This window comes from Dromiciops gliroides, chromosome 1 (assembly GCF_019393635.1).
Source record: "Dromiciops gliroides isolate mDroGli1 chromosome 1, mDroGli1.pri, whole genome shotgun sequence".
NCBI lineage: Eukaryota > Metazoa > Chordata > Mammalia > Microbiotheria > Microbiotheriidae > Dromiciops > Dromiciops gliroides.
This window is the reverse complement of record NC_057861.1, coordinates 416,020,488-416,042,908: the sequence shown is the minus strand read 5'-3', so window position 1 is coordinate 416,042,908 and position 22,421 is coordinate 416,020,488. Positions and strand designations below refer to the sequence as shown.

Here is a 22,421-nt window from a genome sequence, read left to right as displayed (position 1 = left end):
GGCTCACATCAAGCCCTTAGCCACTTCTTTTGCAGCAATGAACCTAAACTTGCTTATCTATCTATCCATCCATCTATCTATCTATCTATCTATCTATCTATCTATCTATCTATCTATCTATCTATCTATCTATCTGCTATGGCTGTTTATTGATAAAGCAGGAGGCAGGATAGTTGGAAAATGTTTTGAAAATGTATGCAGGTAGATGTCTTTTTGCCGAGGGGGAGAGAGAGAGAGAGAGAGAGAGAGAGAGAGAGAGAGAGAGAGAGAGAGAGAGAGAAAGAAGAGAAGAGAAGAGAAGAGAAGAGAAGAGAAGAGAAGAGAAGAGAAGAGAAGAGAAGAGAAGAGAAGAGAAGAGAAGAGAAGAGAAGAGAAGAGAAGAGAGTTTGTATTGAAATGCTTGGCCAGTAAATTAATCAATACTACTGACATTTACAGAGGGAAAGAAGTGGCAGAAATAGAAATAATCTATTTTGAGAATTCTGACTCTTCTGAATTATTATTCATTATTAGTACATTGTCATATTAATATTAGCATATTAGTAGACTGAGTACTTATTCATTATGTTATTCATTTATGTTTTCAATAAATATTTATTAGGCACTTACATTGTTCAGAGCACTGTTCCAGGCACTAGAGAAGATATATGAAGTTTAGTTTCTCTGCCCTCATGAAGCTTATAGTCTAGCAGGGAAGTAAAACACAAACACAAATACATATAACAACACACATTATGTGATAAGAGTATTAGAGAGCTAAAAAACAAAGGGGGACTTTTTGATCAACCCTGGCATTAGGCAAATGAGGAAACTGAAGCCTTGGGAAGTGAGTGACTAACACCACAAGTGATCATTTTCTTCCTTTCTCTTTTTCGTTCTCTTTTTTTCCTGTTCTAGGTCACCATGACAAGGTGGTCAACTAGAGTATTTTGATGGCAAGCCATTGCTTTGTAAATATTAAATGAAAATGAATGGAAGATTTTGACTTTGCCTGGGAAATTCTCCAATGAACGCTACATTTTCCTCACCTTCATTTAGAGGCTTACTGAACATTTTTATGTTTGATAACATTGACCTTCCTGTCCTCCAAAGGCCCATGAAATCCATTCTGTGGAATAAAGGTCAGAGTTCCCTTTTTCAATATTGAAAAGAAGAGGCAGATTGCTATCCTACTGGAGACATTGTTAATTGAGTCTGACCCTCAGGCCAACTGGGTCAGCTGTTTTCTAAAGACTCCAGTGCCTCTTTGCTCTCTTCTGGGACTTTCCCCTGACCATTGCCAGAAAGAGCACTTTCAGAGCCCGAAAGACAATAACTTTGTCTAAAACTTAGAGACCAAGATTTCCCCAGGCTTAAGTCTAATTTACCATATGATGCTGAAAATATCAATAATAATAATAACTTATATATATAGGATACTTCCTGACTGAACAATTCACAGCCCAGAGGTATCTTAACTGGGGAGTGGGAAGGGGAATAGGGGTCTTCCATGAATGGTTTTGTTTTTAAGTTTTTGGATAACTATTTTTTTTTTTTTGGTGGGGCAATGAGGGTTAATTGACTTGCCCAGGGTCACACAGCTAGTAAGCATCAAGTGTCTGAGGCCAGATTTGAACTCAGATCCTCCTGAATCCAGGGCCGGGTGCTTTGTCCACTGTGCCACGTGGCTGCCCCTTGGTAACTGTATTTTAATTCAGGCAGCTAGGTCATGCCATGGATAGAGTGCTAGGTCTGCTGTCCTGAAGGCCTGTATTCAAATCCAGCCTTGGATATTTACTAGCTTGTGACCTTGGACAAGTCATTTAAACCTCAGTATCTTTGAACATAAAATACAAATAATAACAGTACCCACCTCTCAAAATTGTTTTCATGATCAAGTGTGATAAATATTTATAAAGTGAGCTATAAAGATGCTAGCTATTATTATATAATTAGTTTCCTTTGTAAAGCTTTGTATTTTATTTTATACATTTAAAAGCATTATTCTGAGAAGGGGTCTGTGGCTTCCACCAGACTGCTAAAGAAGTTCATGACACAAAAAAGGTTAAGATCCCCTGCTTATAGCATTTCTGCTGCTAATTTACAAGTTAGTCATGTCTTTGTGACTCCATGGACCATACGTCTTTCTGATTCCAGGCCTAGCACTCTATCTACTGAACCATCTAGCTGCCCATTTTATTGATAAAGAAAAGGAGGCTCTGCAAGATTAAATTATTTGCTCAAGGTCACACAAGGTAGAAAGTGTTAGAACCAGGATTCTAGATTATTATTTTTCCTCCAAATTTAGGGCTCTCTGAACCATTTAGATTGTACCTAATTTGTATTATGGTTACCGATAAAAATGGGAATGACCTCTTGTGAGGAATACTTTAAGTTTTAGATTTGTAAATAATGACAATCCAGGTGCCCAGCCATAATTCCTGGCTGTCTGGCCTTTAGCAAAAGGTATTTATGGTCTTATTTTTCCCCCCAACTCTCTGCACTTGAAAAAGATTTGGGGCTAACAGCTGAGGATTCATATACACCCTAGAATTGGATCAGACTTTGGATTTATTCACTGCACACCTATAAACTCCTCCCATGTCTGGCTGAATAAGAGGGGGGAGGGGAAGAGAAAAATGTCAGTCATCTGGTTAGCTATTAATCAAATGATTAAATTCCCCCAAATCTTTCTCATCATGTAAACGAATCTTTTGTCAGTCTCTCTGACTCCCTCCAAGTCCCCCCACCAAAACAAACCAACCAACCAGGGTGGTGCTCCTGTAATTTGACTTAAACAGGAGTTAAAAGCCCTAGAATGTTTGATCCTCAAAGGTTGAGGCCGGTGCCAGGGACACCAACTCCATTTTTTCATTAAACCTTCCTCTCAAAGGGCAATGGATGGAGGAATTGTGGGTTTGATCCAATGTAGCCATTCTTGTGAATTTGTTCCTAGCAATCAGTGTGTTCCATATTCACTACTCTCTTTACATATCTGAACATGACTACTTTTGCACAGAGAACTACAGAATTTTAGAGCTAGGGGTGACTACAAACTAAGTGCTTTCTCTTGCTCCTCTAATACTTTAGTATGGGCACTGGGTTGTTTCTTAGTGCCCATCCTGCCAGTTGACATCCCCTCGGCATGGAGGACCAGAAAATTCAGGGTCAATTCTCAGGACCAAGGCCATTAATTTGTGTATCTTTCCTCCCTTCCACCCCCCCCCCCCCCGTCCCACCCCCCCATCCCCCCTCCCCAGTCTCTGATGGACAGACTCAAACATTTCCCATCGGCGCCTCCGAAGTTAATCTAGAGTTTGACATCCATTCCTACCTACCTAGGAGATTCAGATGTTGAGGATGGGAGTCGACCTAGCTCCCGGATCTTCCCCACTCCCCCCCCCCCAAGCTTTCCCAGTTTAATCCAGGCCCTGTTATCGTGTACTGAGTGGCCAGAGAGGATTCAGCAGTCCATCTGGGTTTGTTAAATCCTATTTATCTTCTTAACTCGGCAGCCCCCACCCCGAGCGCCCCTGCTTTCCATCCCTTTGCTTCCCCCACCCCCATCTTCCCCTCTGCCCACCTGGACTTGGGAGCCAACACTCCCCATACCCAGAAACAACTCGGGGCAGCTGGGAGTTCGGGGAAGGGGCAGATCCCCGAGGGGTGGTACAAAATAGGTAGGGGATGGGGTCAAGTGGTCGAGGTTTCAGTGTCAGGAACGGGTCAGTGAGTTGGCAGGAGCTACCAGGAAGGACTCCGACATCGTCCTCTTCGGGCCACCCCCCAGTCTCATCCCTCGGACTAGAGGCTATTGCATAGAGAAGGGAGGCGGATAGTTTGCTGGAGCGGGGAGCTGGGTCCTGTAGTGTGTGGAGGGGCGGGGAGGAGTGCCTGCTCTTCCCAGGGTAGGTGAGGGCGAAATCTGCCCATCTGAATTAGACTTGAGTGTAATCTCATCAAAGGGCCAGTCTGAGCCTCACGCTTCCCAGTCCATCCTCCCTGTCTGCCTCCTTTCCTCCCTCTCCCCCCTTCCCGCCTCCCACCCACCCCTCCCCACCCCCCTTACTGCAAAAGCAAGCCGGGCTGCTGCTGGGTGCGGGCTTCAGTCCCGCCGGCTGACTTACGGACCGACCAGCTGCTGCCCTCCTTACAGTGGCCTCCTCCTGACCCCTGGTCGTTGCCCCTCAATTCAGCTCGCGGACCCCCTCCCCGCCAGGATCAGTCTCACCCAAGCCCTGTAGCGACTTTTTCTCTTCTTCGCCCCGGACTTCTGGAACTTTGCGGGTGATTCAGGGCAGATGGATTTAGCCAGCGGATCCCGCCGAGGCTGCTCCCACCTCCTCCTCCCGCTCCTCCTGGTTTTTGTCTTTGGACCCGACGCGGTTTCCCCTAGAGCGGCACTCCGAAAGGAAGGTAAAGAGCGCCGCGTTGCCTGCCCAACGCAGCCCTGGCCCCTCAGTCCCCTGCCCCCCGACCGCAGCTGCCCTTGTCTAAGTCGAGCTGGTGGTGGAAAGAGGTGAATGTGCGGATTCCAGCAGTGCCCGGAGAGGGGATGGGGTTCTGGTGTCTGATTAGCCCGGAAAAGCCGTCCCTACCCGGGCTCTCCCCCGCCCAAATGGTGCATGCATTTGTTTAAAAGAATAACACATTTTCCAGCTACAATTGAGAGGTGGACGGGGGTGGGGGGCAAGGGTAGTTCTGTTTTGACTACAAAGAGCTAAGAGTTGGGGCAGCCTCCATGTGATCTCAATTACTGGGCACAGGCGGTTAAGGGAACGTGCGAAGGAGTAAGAAGAAGCAGCTTCATCTCTGCTTTAAACATCTTGTTCGATCCACATTTTCCACAGCCCAGCTATTTCCTGGGAAGTATCCGTGGGTCCCTTGGAGAAGAGTTTCTGATCCTCTTTCCTTCTGGGACAGGAGTTGTTTAGAGATGCACCGTTTGCTTGGCTGGGGTGATGCTGCTGACGTTTTCACGGCTCTGCTTAGAAAAGGAGCCTGCGTGGGTTCCCTTAGCCGCCGGGTTTGAGCCCCCGTCTTAGCAGTCCTTTAAAGAAATATGTGTTAAATGAACTGTTTTGATAATAGCGGAAGCCTTAGTGACTTGCAGTTTCAGGAGTCATCCAGATGAGCTTGAGCGCTTGTGAGAAAGAAAAATCATACACCTGGTTTTTGTTTGCTTTTATTTTGTCTGTAAGCTTCGATTATTTGGGTGGGGGAGGGGAAGATAGTGAGAATGGGAACGTTTCAAACAGCGCTTCCTTATTAAGGGTTTCTGTTCTTTTTGCTGAGACTATATTTAGAACACTCAAAAATCTGTTTTTTCTTAGTTTACTTTGGTAAGCGAGGTTGTCTTATGGGATTAATTATCTCTTTTGAACAATGGAAAACAATATGACTTTATTTCAGGGCAGTCTTCAAAACCTCACAGAAAATGCAGTTTGTCTTCTTCTGCAAGAGAGTCAGGGAAATGTGTCAGGGCAAAGAAAATAATCTTAGCAGGTTCTCAGATGGCTGCTCAAATATTTTAGCTGTTCCTGATCTCTCCATTTGGAAATCCGACTTGTTGCCTCTCAGCCGGAAAACGAGACTCTCTCCCTGCCTTGAAATGTAGGGTCATTATCCCAATATGTGCCATAAGTAAAGTATGAGTCCTTTTTACTTTCAGAGGATTCTACTAATTTTTTCCAGATAAGAGTAGCAGTTCCAGGAAATGGATTAAATTCTTTGTCTTCTTAATATGTACACACATAAATCTATTTTCAGTAAAACACTTCTAATTTCCCTTCCCAAATTGGCATATGGCATGATTTACATTTTGCAGGTTGCGTTCAAGTGAACCTTCTTTTCTTTCAAACACCATAGAGTTCAGTTTGTGATTTTTTATCTGTGAATGGTGTGTGGCCCATTTTATTAATACTTTTTTTCACCTCTTTTAAGAAAAATTCTTGAAGTAAGTCTTGCAATAAAAACTGTGAAAGAGAAGTGTCCTTGTGCAGTTTTACAGTTCCTTCCTAATTCTTTGCTATTAGCTCAAAGTTTGTAGTTGTGCAGCTTAGCATATTCTTGATATCCCCTCTACCCCGTCTTCTGGGCACTGAGATCTATGTAAAAAAAAAGTATTTATGCCATAGTAGTGCTTACAGGCCATGTACAATTTTATAGGCAGCTGCTGACCTCACCCAAGTCTATATCATAAAATTCTGACATTCACAGACCTGGATTTCAATCCTAGTTCTGACAACAACTGTAGAACCTTAGGCAAGCCATTTAATTTTTCTAAGCCTCAGTTTCCTCATGAACAAAGCACTGCTTACCACACAGGGTTGCTGTGAGCAAAGCTCTGTTATGAAACTTCAGAGATTTATTTCCAGTTTTAGACAGCAGAGAGGCAGTGTGGTACAATGGTTAGAGCGCTGGGCTTGAAGTCAAGAAGATTTAGGATCTGGGATCCCCATTCCTACCTGTGCCACTTATTAGCTGTGTGAAGCCTGGTCAAGTCACTTAACCTTTATTCATATAAAATTGAAGCAATTCTCTAGGACTTATCTACTATCACTTAGAACAATTGTGATTTTTTTTGATAAAAGAAGTGCCCATGTTGGGAGTTTATCACAGTTATGAAACTCCACATGCGTGCAAGTATACTTACATGCACACGCACACACATACACACATGCACACACACCATAAAATTGGGGAGTCCAGACATGATTTCATCGGAAGGGAGCGCCCAGTATCTCTCTTTCCACCTGTACAGATGGATAGCTCATTTGTGAGATGAAGTGACTTAGCCATGTTCACACCACTGGTAAGGTTCAGAACCCAGACTTGTACCCAAGTCTTCTTGTCCCCAGGATAAACTGTTTATCCACTATACCATGCTGCTTCTCAAAGAGCTATTAAATGTGAGTTGGTATAGGAAAAAAAGAATCTTTTTAAAGAGCAGAAGCAGAATGACTAGAGGAAAAATCTTTTGACTTTTAAAGTTTGTTCATCCTCTTTAAAAGATCTGAGCATTCATTGGTGTATGTCCTTTATCTGCCTAGCCTTAATATATGTGAGTTGTTATATTCCCTCCCTTCCAAATTCATCACCCAGCGTTCAAGCTCTGATAAGGAACATTGAAATGTTAACTTAAGTGTATTTTCAAGGGGGAAGGTGGATTCAAACTCATTTTCATTTCTGAACAGTTTTTTTGAAAAGTTACTTTGTAACTTACCCAGCACACTGACTTTCAAGTTACAAGGCTACTCAGACTTAAATGACCTCTACTTCATAAACCTGCATGAGAATTTCCTCTTGGGCTCATTTACATCCCTAGGAGAAACTAATTTTTGATCCGGAAAATCGGTCCAGATTAAAAACTGAACATATCCAGCTTGTCTGTGATGTGAACAGCAACCAGCTAATACATAAGCTTCCCCAGAGGCCAGCCAGCTCTGTTAGTATCCAGGTGAGAGCTTCCTTGTACTTTGTGTTCTCACAATAGAAATTAAATTGTGGGTAGGACTTTGAAATGGTTTGGCCATGCTGACTATCCTGAAGGGGTTCTTTGGAAATGGATGAAACTCCTGAGTCTCCCTGTGCTTGCCATTGCTAATTTTGACTGTTTTCCAAAGCCACGCTGAAGATCCTGTACCCATAGGTCAGAAAGGGTGAAGCAAAGATTTACAATGATGGGTCTGCTGCTCTTGACTGTGCAGCATTAGAAACCCTGAAAATCACAGTCACTTTGGGATAGAGCCTAATCCCAATTTGTAGTTAAAATGATAAGTCCTTACAAGGACAGAGTAAGGATGAGTCCTTGTGTCACTTGGTGGAGGCAGGAGAGCTCTTTGTCTAGCATGGCTAAGGAGCAAATGACCTTAAGTCAAGAGGTGTCGAGAGCAGGTATAGTGGCACCTCAACTAATACCTCCTTTGAAAAGCCCGAGTTAACTGATCAACATCTGGGGCTCTGGTCATCCCTAGGACCCCAGGCAGGACAGGCTCAGATTGAGTGACTGTGACCCTAGGCTAAATTTCTGGATAAAACTGTCTTGTGTTTCAAAAGTAGAGTATTAAACTCCACCTAAGAATCAGGGGAGGCCTTGTAAGGTACTTGCCTTTGTGACTTTGAACTCCCAAGGAGCTGAAGGACCCAGATAATCTGTTCTAAAAGGCTGAAGCAGGAGAAGAGGGACTCCCACTATTCCTCTCAGCCACAGTAGTATGAAGCCTATCCACGTTCCCTTTGGGGAGATATTATAATATTTGGATGATATTTTGGGGGAGGTAGGGTTGGAAGGAATAGGAAGAGTGGGATAGGCAAAACTAAGGAAGGAATTTTGAGTTGGGGGCAGAGCAGCCAGGTCTAGGGAAGGAATTCAATGGGCTTCTAACATCCAATGATGACAGTGGGGAAAATTCCAGGCAGGTACTAACATCCAAGACCCACTGTGAACCCAGATCAGGGTTTTGAATATAGTGAGTGCTCAGTAAGTATCTGTTAAATGAATGAAGAATGGATTTGGTTTGGGGAGTCCTGGGCTCTTATAATTTTTACCTTTGTGACCATACACAAGTTACAGCTTCTCTGAGCCTCAGTTTCCTCATTTATAAAATTTCTGAAAATCATGGTGATAATACTTGCATTGCTTACCTCCTCAAATTGTTGAGGAAAGTAACTTTCTATGTGAAAGCAGTGTATAAAGATGAATAATGCTGCTGTTTCTGAGATATGAGCACCCACACAGTCAGTTTGTACATTGCAGTATGTGCCCCGCTAGGGAAGTTAGTAACTCTTAACCTTGTTTGAAAAACATTTTTACCAAGGCTACATGAGGGACCCAGGTGTTGGAGTATAACTTTCTGATTTAAAATTATTTGTCTTCTGAGAGAAGTAGGCATCATTTTGTATCAATTCCCATTTCAGGTGCACAAATGCTGCTGGGCTCTTGCTTCCAAAATGTGATTTCACAACATAATATTTCTCAAGTATTTTTATGTCTTCTTTAAAGTAGAGCTCATATAGTATTTTTTTTTGCAGTTGGGACGGCCTCCGAGACTATTCAGTCCAACGTCTGCCTGCACAACCTATAGCTATTCCTCGCTACAACATACCTGACAAGAGCCCATCCAGTTTTTTTGCTTGAAGCTCTCTTTAGTGAAGGGAAACCTTATGAGGGAAAGGAACAGGGAGCCTTTATTATTAGCCTACTATGTGCCAGGCATTATTATGAGATATTTACAAATATCTCATCTGATAATTCATTATCTCCTAGGAGACCTATTTCACCTTTAGCCAGATCTAATTATTTGTAAGTCTTTCCTTATGTCAAACCAAAAGTTTTTGATTTTTGGTTTTTGTTTTGCAACTGTTGCTATATAACTCCTAGTTCTGACCTCTGGGGTCAAACAGAGAAAATCTAATGTCTCTTCCACATGAGAGTTCTCAAAATGCTTGCAGGAAGTTTTGTTAACCCTTCTTGTCTTCTCTTGCCCAGGCCAAACATCCCGGATTCTTCGGCCACTCGACACATAATTGACTTTCAATGCTGCTTGCCCTCCATTGTACACTTTGCAGTTTATCAGTGCTTTTCCTAAAATAGAGTACCCAGAACTGAAACTGGTAATCCATATATGCTCTGATTGGGGTTATTTTTAACTGTCTAATATTCCTGGGTGCTATACCTCTCTTCATTCAGCCTGAGATTGCATTGACTTTCTTGGCTTTATCCAACCTCTTCTCTCCCACCACCTTCCTAGCTCCTTTGCCTCCCCCTACTCTCCTTCACACACACAGAGGATCCAACACAACATACCCTTTTCCTGTAGAGCCAACAATACACTTCTCCCATAAAGCTTCTACCCATCTACATAGAGCCTTCTCCCATACCCCTCTGAGCATAGTAGAATATTTTTCTAAATATACATTCATGGGGCAGCTAGGTTGCCCAGTAGAAAAAGCACCAGCCCTTGATTCAGGAGGACCTGATTTCAAATCTGGCCTCAGATACTTGATACTTATTAGCTGTGTGACCCTGGGCAAGTCACTTAACCCTCACTGTCCTGCAAAAACCAACCAACCAAACAAACAAACAAAAAAGATTTGGGACAACTAGGTGGCGTAGTGAATAAAGCACTGGCCCTGGATTCAGGAGGACCTGAGTTCAAATCCAATCTCAAACATTTGACACTTACTAGCTTTGTGACCAGGGGCAAGTCACTTAACCTTCATTGCCCTGAAAAATAAAAATAAATATACATTTAAAGCTGAATTTTATTTTGAGGTGTCCAGTGACTTATTCTAGGTATTTTAATTTGGGGAGGATGGAGAGACACAGAAAAAAAAAAGATGCTTCCTCAGCATAATATGGTCTTTTATTTATTGTTTGTGTGTGTATTTGGACATGGGTTATTCCCTAAATCTTCCCTTTCTTCTTTCTTCCTCTTCCATTTCTTTCTATCTCCCTTTTCCTTTACCTTCTGTCTTCGTCTGGCTATTGCTAGTGCCAATGACCAGAAGTCCACAAGAGGAAACAAGTCTTATGGCCATTTGCCATGAGCTTACTCTATTCCTTTATACTGTTTTTTCCTATCACTCAGATGCCATTTGTCACTGTAACGATTGGAGTGATGCCACCTAAAGCTCTGCCATGAGGAGAAGGCATCTGAGGGCAAGCCATGCAACTTTTCCTTGGCATCAGGAAGTGATGTTTGCTCGTGGGTACTGTCTTTCAAAGCTACCAACCAATTAGCTTGGAGCAGTGTGTGCGTGTGGACGGGATGTTTCCAGTTTCACAGGAGGCTTCTGAGAGGAAGAAGGAAACATTGGGTCTTTTTGGTTCCTGACCTCACCATGGCAGGTCAGATGATGGGGTCTCTTAGAAACAGTTAGAGTTTTATCTTTCTCTCTGATCATTAGATCCTAATGCTCTTTAATAGATACTTAAACACTTAAACACTCTTTGTAAAGCTTATAATTTATTGGCGACCACTCATTAGATATTTTAGACAGTATAGCTAGGATTTTAGCCCCTTACATCACTCTCTTCACATTCACCCCTGTCACACATGACAAAGTGACAAGCTTAACCCCTCTACTTGTTCAAGTGCTCTTATTCCATCCCATCTCTTCCAACACACTGCCCCTCTCTTATCTCCACTCTTTCACCTATTTTGAATCTCTCCCTGTCTAGTGCCTTATTCCTTCCTACCTAAAAACATGTGCTTGTCTCCCCATCTTGAAAAAATCCCTTACTTTTTCCTTCCATCCCCACTATCTTCCCATATTTACTGCCCTTTGTAGCTAAATTCAAAAAGATAATTTATACTAGGCACCTCTACTTCTCTCCTCTCACTCTCTTCTTAACTTAACCCCTTGCTGTTTGATTTCCAGCCTTTTCATTCCACCAAACTGTTCTTTCCAAAGTTCCTAATGATCTCTTAGTTGCCAAATCCAATGGTCTTTTTTTTTCAATCCTTATTTCCTCATTCTCCTTGACACTGTTCATCCTGCTTTCCTCCTTGATCCTCTCTTCTCTCTAGGTTTTCAGGATAACACTCTCCTATTTTCTTATCTGACAGATCCTTCTTTTTTTTTTTTTTTGTGGTGAGGCAATTGGGGGTAAGTGACTTGCTCAGGGTCATACAGCTAGTAATTGTTAAGTGTCTGAGGCCAGATTTGAACTCAGGTCCTCCTGACTCCAGGACCAGTGCTCTATCCATTGTGCTATCTAGCTGCCCCTTAATGGATCTTTCTTTATCACCTTTGCTGGATCCTCTTCCAAATCACACCTTCTAACTGTTGGTATCCCTTAAGGTTCTGTCCTAGGCTCTCTTTTCTTCTCTTATATTACTTCACTTGGGAATTTCAACGCCCCCATGGATTTAATAACTATCTTTATGCTGATGATTCTCAAACCTAGCCATATCCCTCTGCTGACCTCCAGTAATGCATCTACAGTTGCCTTTCAGAAGCCTGGAACTGCATGTCCAGTTGACATCTCAAACTCAACATGTCCCAAACCAAACTCATTAACTTTCCCCCTAAGGCCTCCCCGTTTCCTCTGACATTGCCACCACTCTAGAGCAGGCTCTCCTAATTTCCTTCCTGGACTATATTGCAATAGCCTGCTATGAGTCTTCCTCCTTCAAGTCTCTCCTTACTCTAGTATATCCTCCATTCAGCCACTAAAGTGATTTTCCTAAAGCACAGGTCCATCCATGTCACCCCCCTTACTCAATAAACTTTAGTGGCTCTCTATTACCTCCAGGATCAAATAAAAAATTCCATTTACAATTAAAAACCCTTCATAACCTCCACCTGTCCTACCTTTCCAGTCTCATACCTTACTTCCTGCCACATACTCTGATTCAGTGACACAGACCTCCTGGCTGTTCCACAAACAAGATACTTCATCTCCTAGCTCCCGGCATTTTCTCTGTCTGTCACATGTGGAATGCTCTACTTCCTCCACTCTGCCTACTGACCCCCCTGGCTTCCTTCAAGTTACAAATAAAATCCCTTCTTTTATTGGAAGCATTTCCCATCCATTCTTAATTCCAGTGCCCTCCCTCAGTTAATTGTTTCCTATTTATTCTGTATATAGTTTGCTTTGTATAGATTTGTTTGTGTGTTGTGTTCCCCATTAGAATATTAGCTCTGTAGAATACCAGGGGCTGTCTTTTGCCTCTTTTTGTTTCCCCAGTGCTTAGCACAGTGCCTGACACATAGCAGGCACTTAATAGATATTAGTTGATTGATTTGTCGATTTTTTGTGTGTGTGTGAGGCAATTGGGGTTAAGTGACTTGCCTAGGGTCACACAGCTAGTAATTGTTAAGTGTCTAAGGCCAGGTTTGAACTCGGGTCCTCCTGAATCCAGGGCCGGTGCTCTATCCATTGTACCACCTAGCTGCCTTAGTTGATTGATTTATTGATTTTTCCCCAACATTTTTAGGAAAGTAAAATCTGGGAAATATCAAGGGAAACTTGGAGAAAATAAATCATTTAAGGGCAACATTAAGTATGACAGATGTTGGCTGAAGAAGGAAAGTGAAGGGAGATGGACAGAGATAGAGAGAGAGACTCCCTCCTCATCCTTTTCCAGTTCCCTGAAGGTGGTAGAAGGAAACACTGGTATGTGTTTTTGTTTTTGTTTTTGGAAGGGAGACAGAAAGAGAAGGAGTTTAGGCATTCCTCTTACTTGAAGCTTTCATGATAGTCTAGAGTGACAAAGGCAATCCATCTCTGGCTCCTTTCTCAGGAGCGTTTCTTCCCTTTTCTCCTGGGGAATCCTCCCTAATTTATTATCTTTCAAGTAATTTCATCACAATGACTTTTTTGGGGGGGAGGGTTTGACATGCAAATCACCCCTTGACATGATATTCCAGTATATTTATAATATTCCATGGAAAAGAAAACTACAGCTTCAGTAGCTCAGTTTTCCTCTTTAGGTCACAAGAAGGGTAGGATACTTATTAATACATTGTAAGGAAAGGACACATTCTTCTAATATAACAATACAGTGGAACAGCAATTCATCTCATCAGGGCCCTTGAAAGGAGTGTCCTAAGGTAGGCTTCAAGGTTCATGTCAGCTTGGATAAGGAGGACTAATGAACTCAAGATGAAGAAAGGGATATGAACTTGCAGATGTAGCCAATGTATTTATTTGTTTTACCGGATGGTACATGTTTTTAGAAAGGAGGGCTTTATTGTAGGTTAGTCGACAAGATAGATAAGATGCAAAAAAAAAGTATCAATAAAAGATTTTTAAAGAAATAAACAGAAGTTGACAAAATGCCCAAGAAGTCACAAATGGATCAATTTTGTTACTACCTTGTTATATGTAACAAATACATACATATTTAAAAAATATTCATAACAAAAGGTCAACTTTTTGTATAAGGCTCTTATCTTTTTTTTTGTATGTTGAACTATTTGTTTTAATGGCTAAGATCATAATGGAAAAGAAAATGGAAAAGAAAAAAGAACAAAGCATGTTGGGGCAGAATAGCATACAGATAGAGTGTTGGAGTCAACAAGATCTGGATTCAAATCTCATCTCAGGCACAGCATCTGTGTGACCCTGTGCAAGTCACTTAACCCTTCTGATCCTCAGCTTCTTCATTTGTAAAATGGACATAATAATAGTCCTTACTTCCCAAGATCGTTGCAAGGATCAAATGAGTTAACATAGGTAAAGTGCAAGATAAATCCAACTGTATTATTGTTGTACTAACATACTTGTACTCCATACCTGCCTTCTCTGCAGTGAAAATTCATGAACAATTAATTTAATTATACTAACAGGTACAAAGGCAATAGTCCACACAGAGCTAGTGAGGGCATGACAAAAAGGAAGGGAAGGCCCCTCCTTTTTTCAGAGGACAAAGATAAACTGATGTTGCTGAATGTGGCATTTGAACAATGCCATTGCTAGTGTCTCTGACCTTGCTTTTCCCAGAGAATTCCTGGCCACTGGGTCCAAGAGTTGAGCCCTTTCTGTCAGCTAGAATGACAAGCACTGCACCCAAAGGAACATTAGACAGATTCCCATACATGCACATTCTGCACAAACCTTTAAACACACTCTATAGACATTAGCAATTCATACTGTGGTTATTATCAACACTTAGCCAGACTTAGACTCCAAGCCAATAGAAAGTAGTCATCCATCTGACAGCTTTCATTAGGACCTTTGAATCTTTATCACAGTCTCTAATGAAAAAAAAAGGAAAGAAACCTACCAGGACGATAGAAGACAGGTGACTAGTGGAATTAGCTCTAAGCAAAAGCTGGTGAAGGTAAAATGGTCATGACCTAAAGTAGGTGGGCTCTCAGGTCTGATATCTTTACCTGAGGCTTTTATTGTTCTTTTGAGCTCACAGAACTATGTGGAATCATAGAATATTAGAAAAGTTGAAAGGGAGGGGCAGCTAGGTGGCAAAGTGGATGAAGTACCAGCCCTGAATTCAGGAGGACCTGAGTTCAAATCCTGTATCAGACACTTGACACTTACTAGCTGTGTGACTCTGGGCAAGTCACTTAACCCTCATTGCCCCCCCCCAAAAAAAAGAAAAGTTGAAAGAGATTATAGAGATTTCCCTCATCAATGGATGAAGAAACTGAGGTTCAGGGACATTTGTATCTTACCCAAGGTCACAAAGCTCATTAGTGTCATATCTCAGGTCTCTTGACTACAGACCCAGTCTCCTGAATCTACCTTTCCTGAATAATGAGCATTCAAATAAGCATTTATTAATAATGACAGGACTAAGGAGAACACCCCTGGCTGGAAACAGAGGTTGTCTTACTTTAGTTTTAATCTCAAAAAAAAAAATGCTTGTTAACTTGAATAAATATGTATGAAGTGCTTACTCTGTCTGAGGTACTTTCTTAGGTACTAAGTATACAAGGACAAAAAATAAAGTAGGCCCTGCCCTCAAGGAGCTTACATTCTACTGGGGAAAGCAACATGTTCACATGTAAGTTTTTAAATATATATACACATATATGTGTGTATGTATGTATGTATATCACACATACATACACACACATTCATGCATGCATACATACATATTAGACAGAGAGGTGGCATGGCATAGTAGGGAAACTTGGGTTCAAGTTCTACTTTTGACACAGTGGCTGGGTGAGTCTAGGTAAGTCAGTCAACACCCATCTTGGAAAACAATAAATTCTTTTTTTTTTTGCAGGGCAATTGGGGTTAAGTGACTTGCCCAGGGCCACACAGCCAGTAAGTGTCAAGTGTCTGAGGTCAGATCTGAACTCAGGTACTCCTGAATCCAGGGTCGGTGCTCTATCCACTGCGCCATCTAGCTGCCCGGAAAACAATAAATTCTTCAAATGAGTACTTGACTTATTATTTTGTTGTCTGTCTAGGATCAAGAAAATGATGGAAAACATGTTAATAATTTAGATTAAACTTTAAAATGGGTCATTTGTCCATACTCCCCTCCCTCAAAGAGCCAATCGTTGTGCTTGCCAGCATACCCCTGCCTAGCTACATAGAATTATAAATTGCAAAGTTGTAAGATGCAGGTGCTAATATGTAAAGGGATCTTCCTCACTGGGAATTTCCTATGCCAGTGAAATAACATATCCCCCTAAAAACAGACTGAATAATTTCAGGGCAGAAGAGCTGGCGCTAGCATCTTGGGAAGGGGAATTAGGAAAGGCTTCCTGTAGGAGGTGGCTGGGGAGCTGAGCTTTGAGGAGAGCTCGAGATTCTAAGCGATGGAGTGAGGAGGGATGTCACTGAAAGAAAGTGACAGTCTGGGTAAGAAAATGTGAAATGGATCCTGATCGTTTTCTTAAGACATTTTCCTCCCAGGCTGAATGCTTTCTTTAGGCAGGTGATTCTCAAATGAAAGGAAATCATTCTTGGGTGGCGCGTTTCGAATGAACAAATTCCACTGCTTCATGTCAGTTGCTATTTGCTTAACGTTGTGATTGTCTTTTAACGTCTATGTCCTTTCTCCCCATCTGGATTATAAACCCCTTGGAAAGCTGGGATGGTGTCTTTTGCAGTCCATCTTTGTCTTCCCAGTGCTAGCCTAGTGGCCCATGCCCAGGAGGCCCTTAGTAAATGTTTCTTGATGATTTCAGCAGCTTCTGTTTTCTTGAGAAAATAGCAGCTGCCCACACCCCCTCCTCTCCACTTCCACCCTTTGCTGCTTTGTTTCCATAAGTACCTTCAAGGAAATTGATTTTTCTCCCGTTCCTGGGTTTCTGTTCCTCTGACTCTGATTTTGTATTATGGTTATTTGTGAATACACCTGATCTCCTCTAATAGATTGAAAGTTCCTTGAGGGCAGGGACCTTGTCTCACTTATCTTTGTATTTTCTTCTGGCTTCAGCAGTGCTTTCTACATAGTATCTGCCTAATAAATGTTTGGTAAATGAATGTTCTCTACAGCCTAGTTCTTAGGAGTTTGGGGGAGGGAGTAAGGACAAAGGCCATGGATAGATAGTGTTTGAAGCGGGCAGGTTGGGGGTGATGTTTCTAAGTTTGCTTCCCTAGAACAAAGTAATGTAGCCAAAGTGGAATCCTGGCCCTATTCCTTCACTCCAACCCTTGATCCCCTTTTTTTACACTTTGAAGGCTTTGATCATATAAAATTCTCATTGGGATGTTGGCTGTCCCTCTGCTGGACAGCTGTCCTCATCCCAAAGGATTCAGAGACACGTTGGTTTTAGATGCTTTAGCCAGAGACTGAGACTGAGACGAGGGTGAAGAGGAAAGTTCTTCTGCCCCCTGAGGTTTTATAGGATAGACACAAAGTATCATACTTAAGAAATGCTTTTTCATTCATTCATTCATTCGTTCATGTGGAATTTAAAGGTTTACAGTTCATCACATGCACATTATCTCATTTAATAATAGCTAGCATTTTGTAAAGTGTTTTAATGACTGCAAAGTGCTGTACAAATATGATCTCATTTGATCTTCACACCAGCCTCGGATATGACACCTTGTATCTATAATATAAATACATAAATAAATATAAAACCTCAGGGGTTATAAGAGTTTGGTTTGGTTTTTCCTTCCCATCTCAGCTTCAGGCTTTAGCCTGTGGCTAAAGGATCTGAACTCAAGTCATCTCTGGATCCTTTTGAATCCAGGACAGATGCTATCATTACCCCCATTTTAAAGATGAAAAACGTGAGGCAGACAACAGTTAAGTGACTTAGTCATGGTCACACATCTAGGGAGTGTCTGAGCCTGAATTTGAACTCAAATCTTCCTGACTCCAAGATTGTTGCTCTCTCCACTGTATCACCTCACTGCCCAGGAACATTTGTCTTTCAGAGCAACCCTATGAGGTCAATCCTACAGGTATTCACACCCTCATGTCAAAGATGAAGAAACAAGCTCATAGATGGTTTTTTAGTTCTACATTTGTCTCTGCAAAGAGCCATCCCAGCTTTGAGTAGCATTACTCATCAATTACTGACAGCATGCTCTGAACTGAACTTTAGTCCTGAAATTCCAGATGTGAGTTGCCTTGGTGACAAGTACTTACTCAGTACCATTGGTCTTTAAGTTTCTGCCCCCTTTATCCTCATGGACACTGTCTTTTTTTTTTCTTTCTTTCTTTCTTTTTTTTTTTTTGGTGAGGCAATTGGGGTTAAGTGACTTGCCCAGGGTCATACAGCTAGTAAGTGTCAAGTGTCTGAGGCTAGATTTGAACTCAGGTCCTCCTGTACCCAGGGCCAGTACTCTATCTACTGTACCACCTAGCCGCCCCTACCATTACTCTTAATAAGCTAATATTTACATAGCATTTTAAGTTTTACAAAGCACTTTACAAATATTATCTCCCAACAACCCTGAGAGGTAGGTACTATTATTTTCCCCATTTATACAAATAAGGAAATTGAAGCATGCAGAGGTTAAGTGACTCAGGGTCACATAGCTAGGGAGTGTCTGAAGTAGATTTGAACTCAGGTCTTCCTGAGTCCAGACACAGCACTCCACTATCCCATCAAGTATTCCATTCATACCTTCTCATGCTATCTAATTTTTGTTCATATTCTCCAATAAATCCCACATAAAGAATCTACCTAGGGATCTCAGGGCCTTCCTCTAATACAGGAGAGGCTTTTAACCATTTTTTAATGTTCTGGACCAGTTTGGTGTAGCACAATGGACATTAATTGAATTGCACAGATTACAAAGGAAATCAATTATGTTGAAATATGGTTATAAAATATTTTTAAGCAAGTTCATCGATGCCAGGTGAAGAACAAATGCTACATCTAACATTCTGTGTTAAAAGAACAAGTGTGATACTCAGCCTTTCTATTAGTTATCCTTTGCTCTCATTATATAGAGGATGTACTCACCTCCGTTTCTGATCACACATTTCTGGGATAATATTTTTACATCATTTTTTTACATGTGAGTCAACATTGTTAATAAGCTGCAGCCTAGCTACATCCACCCTGTGCCTCTCTAAGCATTATTATCCCCAGATGAAGAGAATGATCAAGATAAGTGAAGGGGTTTGGAATCATGCCATACCAGGAGCTGTTGAAGGAGCCAGAAATGTTCTTTTTAAACCAGAGAGGGCAAGATGGAGGTGGGGAGAGGGACGAGGAAGGCAACTGCAGGATTGCTGTCTTCAAATACTTAAAGGATTATCACATGGAAGAGAGATGAGACTTTTTCTCTTTGGGTCCAAAAGGTAGAAGTGGCAACAGTGGGTAGAAGTTTCAGACAGATTTGAGGGCAGTTTGAGAGAAAATTTCCTAACAATGCAATGAAAGTACTAGCTCAGGAGGGAGGGAGTTTCACCTTATGGAAAAATCTTCCAGTAGACCCTGGATGATCATTTATCTGAGATTTCAGAGAGGGGGTTTCTGACTCAGATTGGTGTTTAAGACCTTCCAAATCTGAAATTCTGGGATTCCTATGAAAGAACAAATGACTTGCTGAAAATCACACAACACTTGAATCCAGATCTTCTGTGTCTGACTTGGAGCCTATTCTCTCCAGTATACCACACTGCCTCAGTTTTTCATCTGTCACATGAAGTTTTTTTAGAGCTTACCTCCAGGACCCAGTTTTGAAGAAAACTGTGAACTGTATTTTTTTCCCTACAACAACACCTAACCCCCATCTCACTTTAGGGATCTGGTGTGTTCAGGTCTTTCTGTTCTCCTTCTTAAAATCTCTTCTCAGATCTATCATGCACTATAAGGAAGGAGTCTTTTGGCTCAGTGGATAGAGTGCTGGATCTGGAGTCAGGAAGATTCACCTTTGTGAGTTCAAATCGGGCCTCAGACACTAGCTGTGTGAACCTGGGAAAGTCACTTAACCCTGTTTGCCTCAGTTTCCTGGAGTGGTTTGCCAGTATCTTTGCCAAAACCCCCCAAAAAAACTCCAAATGGGGTCATCAGGAGTCACACATGACTGAAAAATGACGGAACACCACCAGTTTAACAGTTTCAACTCTTCCCTTGAATATTCCCTTTACCCAGCCCCACCAACCACAACTCCCCCATCCACCCACACACAGAAGGCAGGTGGACAGATTGGAGGATGAGGCAGAACTGGGGACCAAGCATATAAGCAGATAATAAGTTAGATTCATATACACACATTCATATCAATAATATTTCTTAAGAGTCTGCTATGCTCAAAACTCTCCAGTAACTTCCTACTCTGCTTCCTCTGTGTTGTAGAAGTGATCCTATGTTCTCAGAGGCTAACAGTAGTAGAATCCAAGCTTCTTGGAACTCTTACCTATCTGGAAAAACATTGTGCAAACACTTCAGTGTCCACTCTCTGAGGATCAGCTTAGCTAGGCTTAGAGAGTGGCAACTAGCTCTTGGTTTTTGTTACTGTTGTTTTGACCACAGCCATTCACTGGGATAGAGGGGCTACAGTGTGCATTGCTGAGGGGGGCAGCTACTATGAGAAAACTGTACATCTTTATAATTGAAGTATTTTCAATCAACACATACAACCAACACCCTCCTCCCCACATACACACACATTCGTATACTCCTGAGGTTGCACGTTGCCCTTTATTGAATCTCTTTCATTCCTTTATTCTCCAACGTTGTTTTTTATGCTCATTTGAACTCAATTTTACTTGAGCAAAAACGTATCTTGTGAATGTAATGGGGATAATATGATTTGGGAAGAAATGGTGAATATGCAGATTTCAGAGCAACATGGGAAAATTGGCATGCACTGATATACAGTGAAATAAACAGAACCAGATGAATAATATACACAATAAATAATGTAAATGAAAAGTTCACTAAAAGGGACATGAACTCTGAGAAAATGAAAAATCAATAATAGTCCTGCAGGCCAGATAATGACACATTACTTTCTTTTCAAAGCAGAGAGCTGGGGGGCTTCCAGGACAGAATGCTACATACATTGTTAGACAAAGTTACTGTATCAGGTTTTTTTTGTTTTTTGTTTTTCATTTTGCTTAACTGGTTTTCTTTGTGACAGGGAACGATTCAGTTTTCAGATGAAGATGCAGAAAGATAGGGATTTTAAAAAGTGAATGTGATATAAAACTAAAATTGTATTTTAATGTAATGAACAGGAGCCCCACAGTGTTTCCTGTTGATGATTTCTTTTATCTCAAGATGACCTTCCACACAGATGCTGATACCTGATGGAAATCTGGGGACAAGACTTACTTGAAGTATTCACTGCACCTGAAACAACCAGTACCAACCTTTTGCATATCATTTCTACCTTATTTCTTATGGGAAAAAGGGGGGCATGTAGGATTTTGAGGTTTTCTCAAAGCTGTTTTTCTCTTTCTTCTTTTCCTCTTCCTCCTCCTCCTTCTCCTCCTCATCTTCCTCCTTCTCCTTTTCTTACAAAATAGATATAATGGGGGCAGCTAGGTGGTGCAGTGGATAAAGCATGGACCCTGGATCCAGGAGGACCTGAATTCAAATCCGACCTCAGACACTTGACACTTACTAGCCATGTGACCCTGGGCAAGTCACTTAACCCTCATTGCCCTGAAAAAAAAAAGAAAAGAAAAAGAAAAAATAGATATAATGTTCATATTTCTTCCTCTCTTAAAATAAAATGTCAAATGGTATCCAGTAGTGTCAAGATGTGGTCTCTTTTGTTTTCCACAACTTAAGAAAGACATAGAGAAGCTCCAGAAAGTTTCAGTATATTTAAAGTGTTAGAAAGCATGTCCTTAGAGAAAAAGTTAAAGGCACGGACAAGTCTGGAGAAGACTGAGGGGATTTAGATATACGAAGAATTTCCTCTCAAAGAGTACTGTAGGTTATATTACCAAGGGAGATTACAGAAAGGCTTTCCCCACTCCCCCTTACATGATGATGATATTTTTCTAATTATGTGCAGAGAGACTAGGGGAATACTATGCATCATACTCTCCAAGGTGGGGTTGATATGAACATCTTTGTCCAGTGGGCTATGGGGGCAGCCCCAAAGGGTGTCATTGTGGACAAAGCCCAGGAATAGAAAATGCTCTGTAAATATTAAGGCAATAAGGAAATGTCAGTTGTTGTTATTTGGAAGCCCATTTCCCCCCAAGATTAAGTTCAGGAGCCCCTGGAAATTTGTCCAGCCCAAGGCAGAGAGGTCATCTAACCAGAATCAGGCCGAGGCACTTGTTGGGCCCAGGGCAAGGTCTGAAGAGGGCCCTCCTATGTATCACTCATTGTCTACATGAGGTTTTGAGCTTTCGTAGTTACACATACAATTTGAGTTACCACAAAACAAATAGCGATATCACAGTGGGAATGGATACTCTGGAAATAAAAATATGTACAGGAACTGATGCAGTCTGGAAAATCTCTGAGGGAAGGAAAGATTACAAAAAGAATGGGAAGATCTACATATAATACCCATTCCCAAAGAGAAGATTGAGAGAAAATCAATAATTACTGATACCTCTGCCTACTTTCTCATC

At 41.6% G+C, this 22,421-nt stretch overlaps 1 protein-coding gene across 2 annotated transcripts in view; it reads left to right on the top strand.

The window, feature by feature from the left end:
* Positions 1-4,105: 4,105 nt before the first annotated feature.
* EGFLAM (EGF like, fibronectin type III and laminin G domains) overlaps positions 4,106-22,421 on the top strand; it is a 252,965-nt gene continuing 234,649 nt past the window's right edge. For both annotated transcript variants that reach the window (XM_043975361.1, XM_043975360.1), the window contains exon 1: positions 4,106-4,395. In XM_043975361.1, coding sequence (XP_043831296.1) covers positions 4,281-4,395 — 115 coding nt within the window. In that variant the 5' untranslated portion in view covers positions 4,106-4,280. The remainder of the gene's footprint in view (positions 4,396-22,421) is intronic.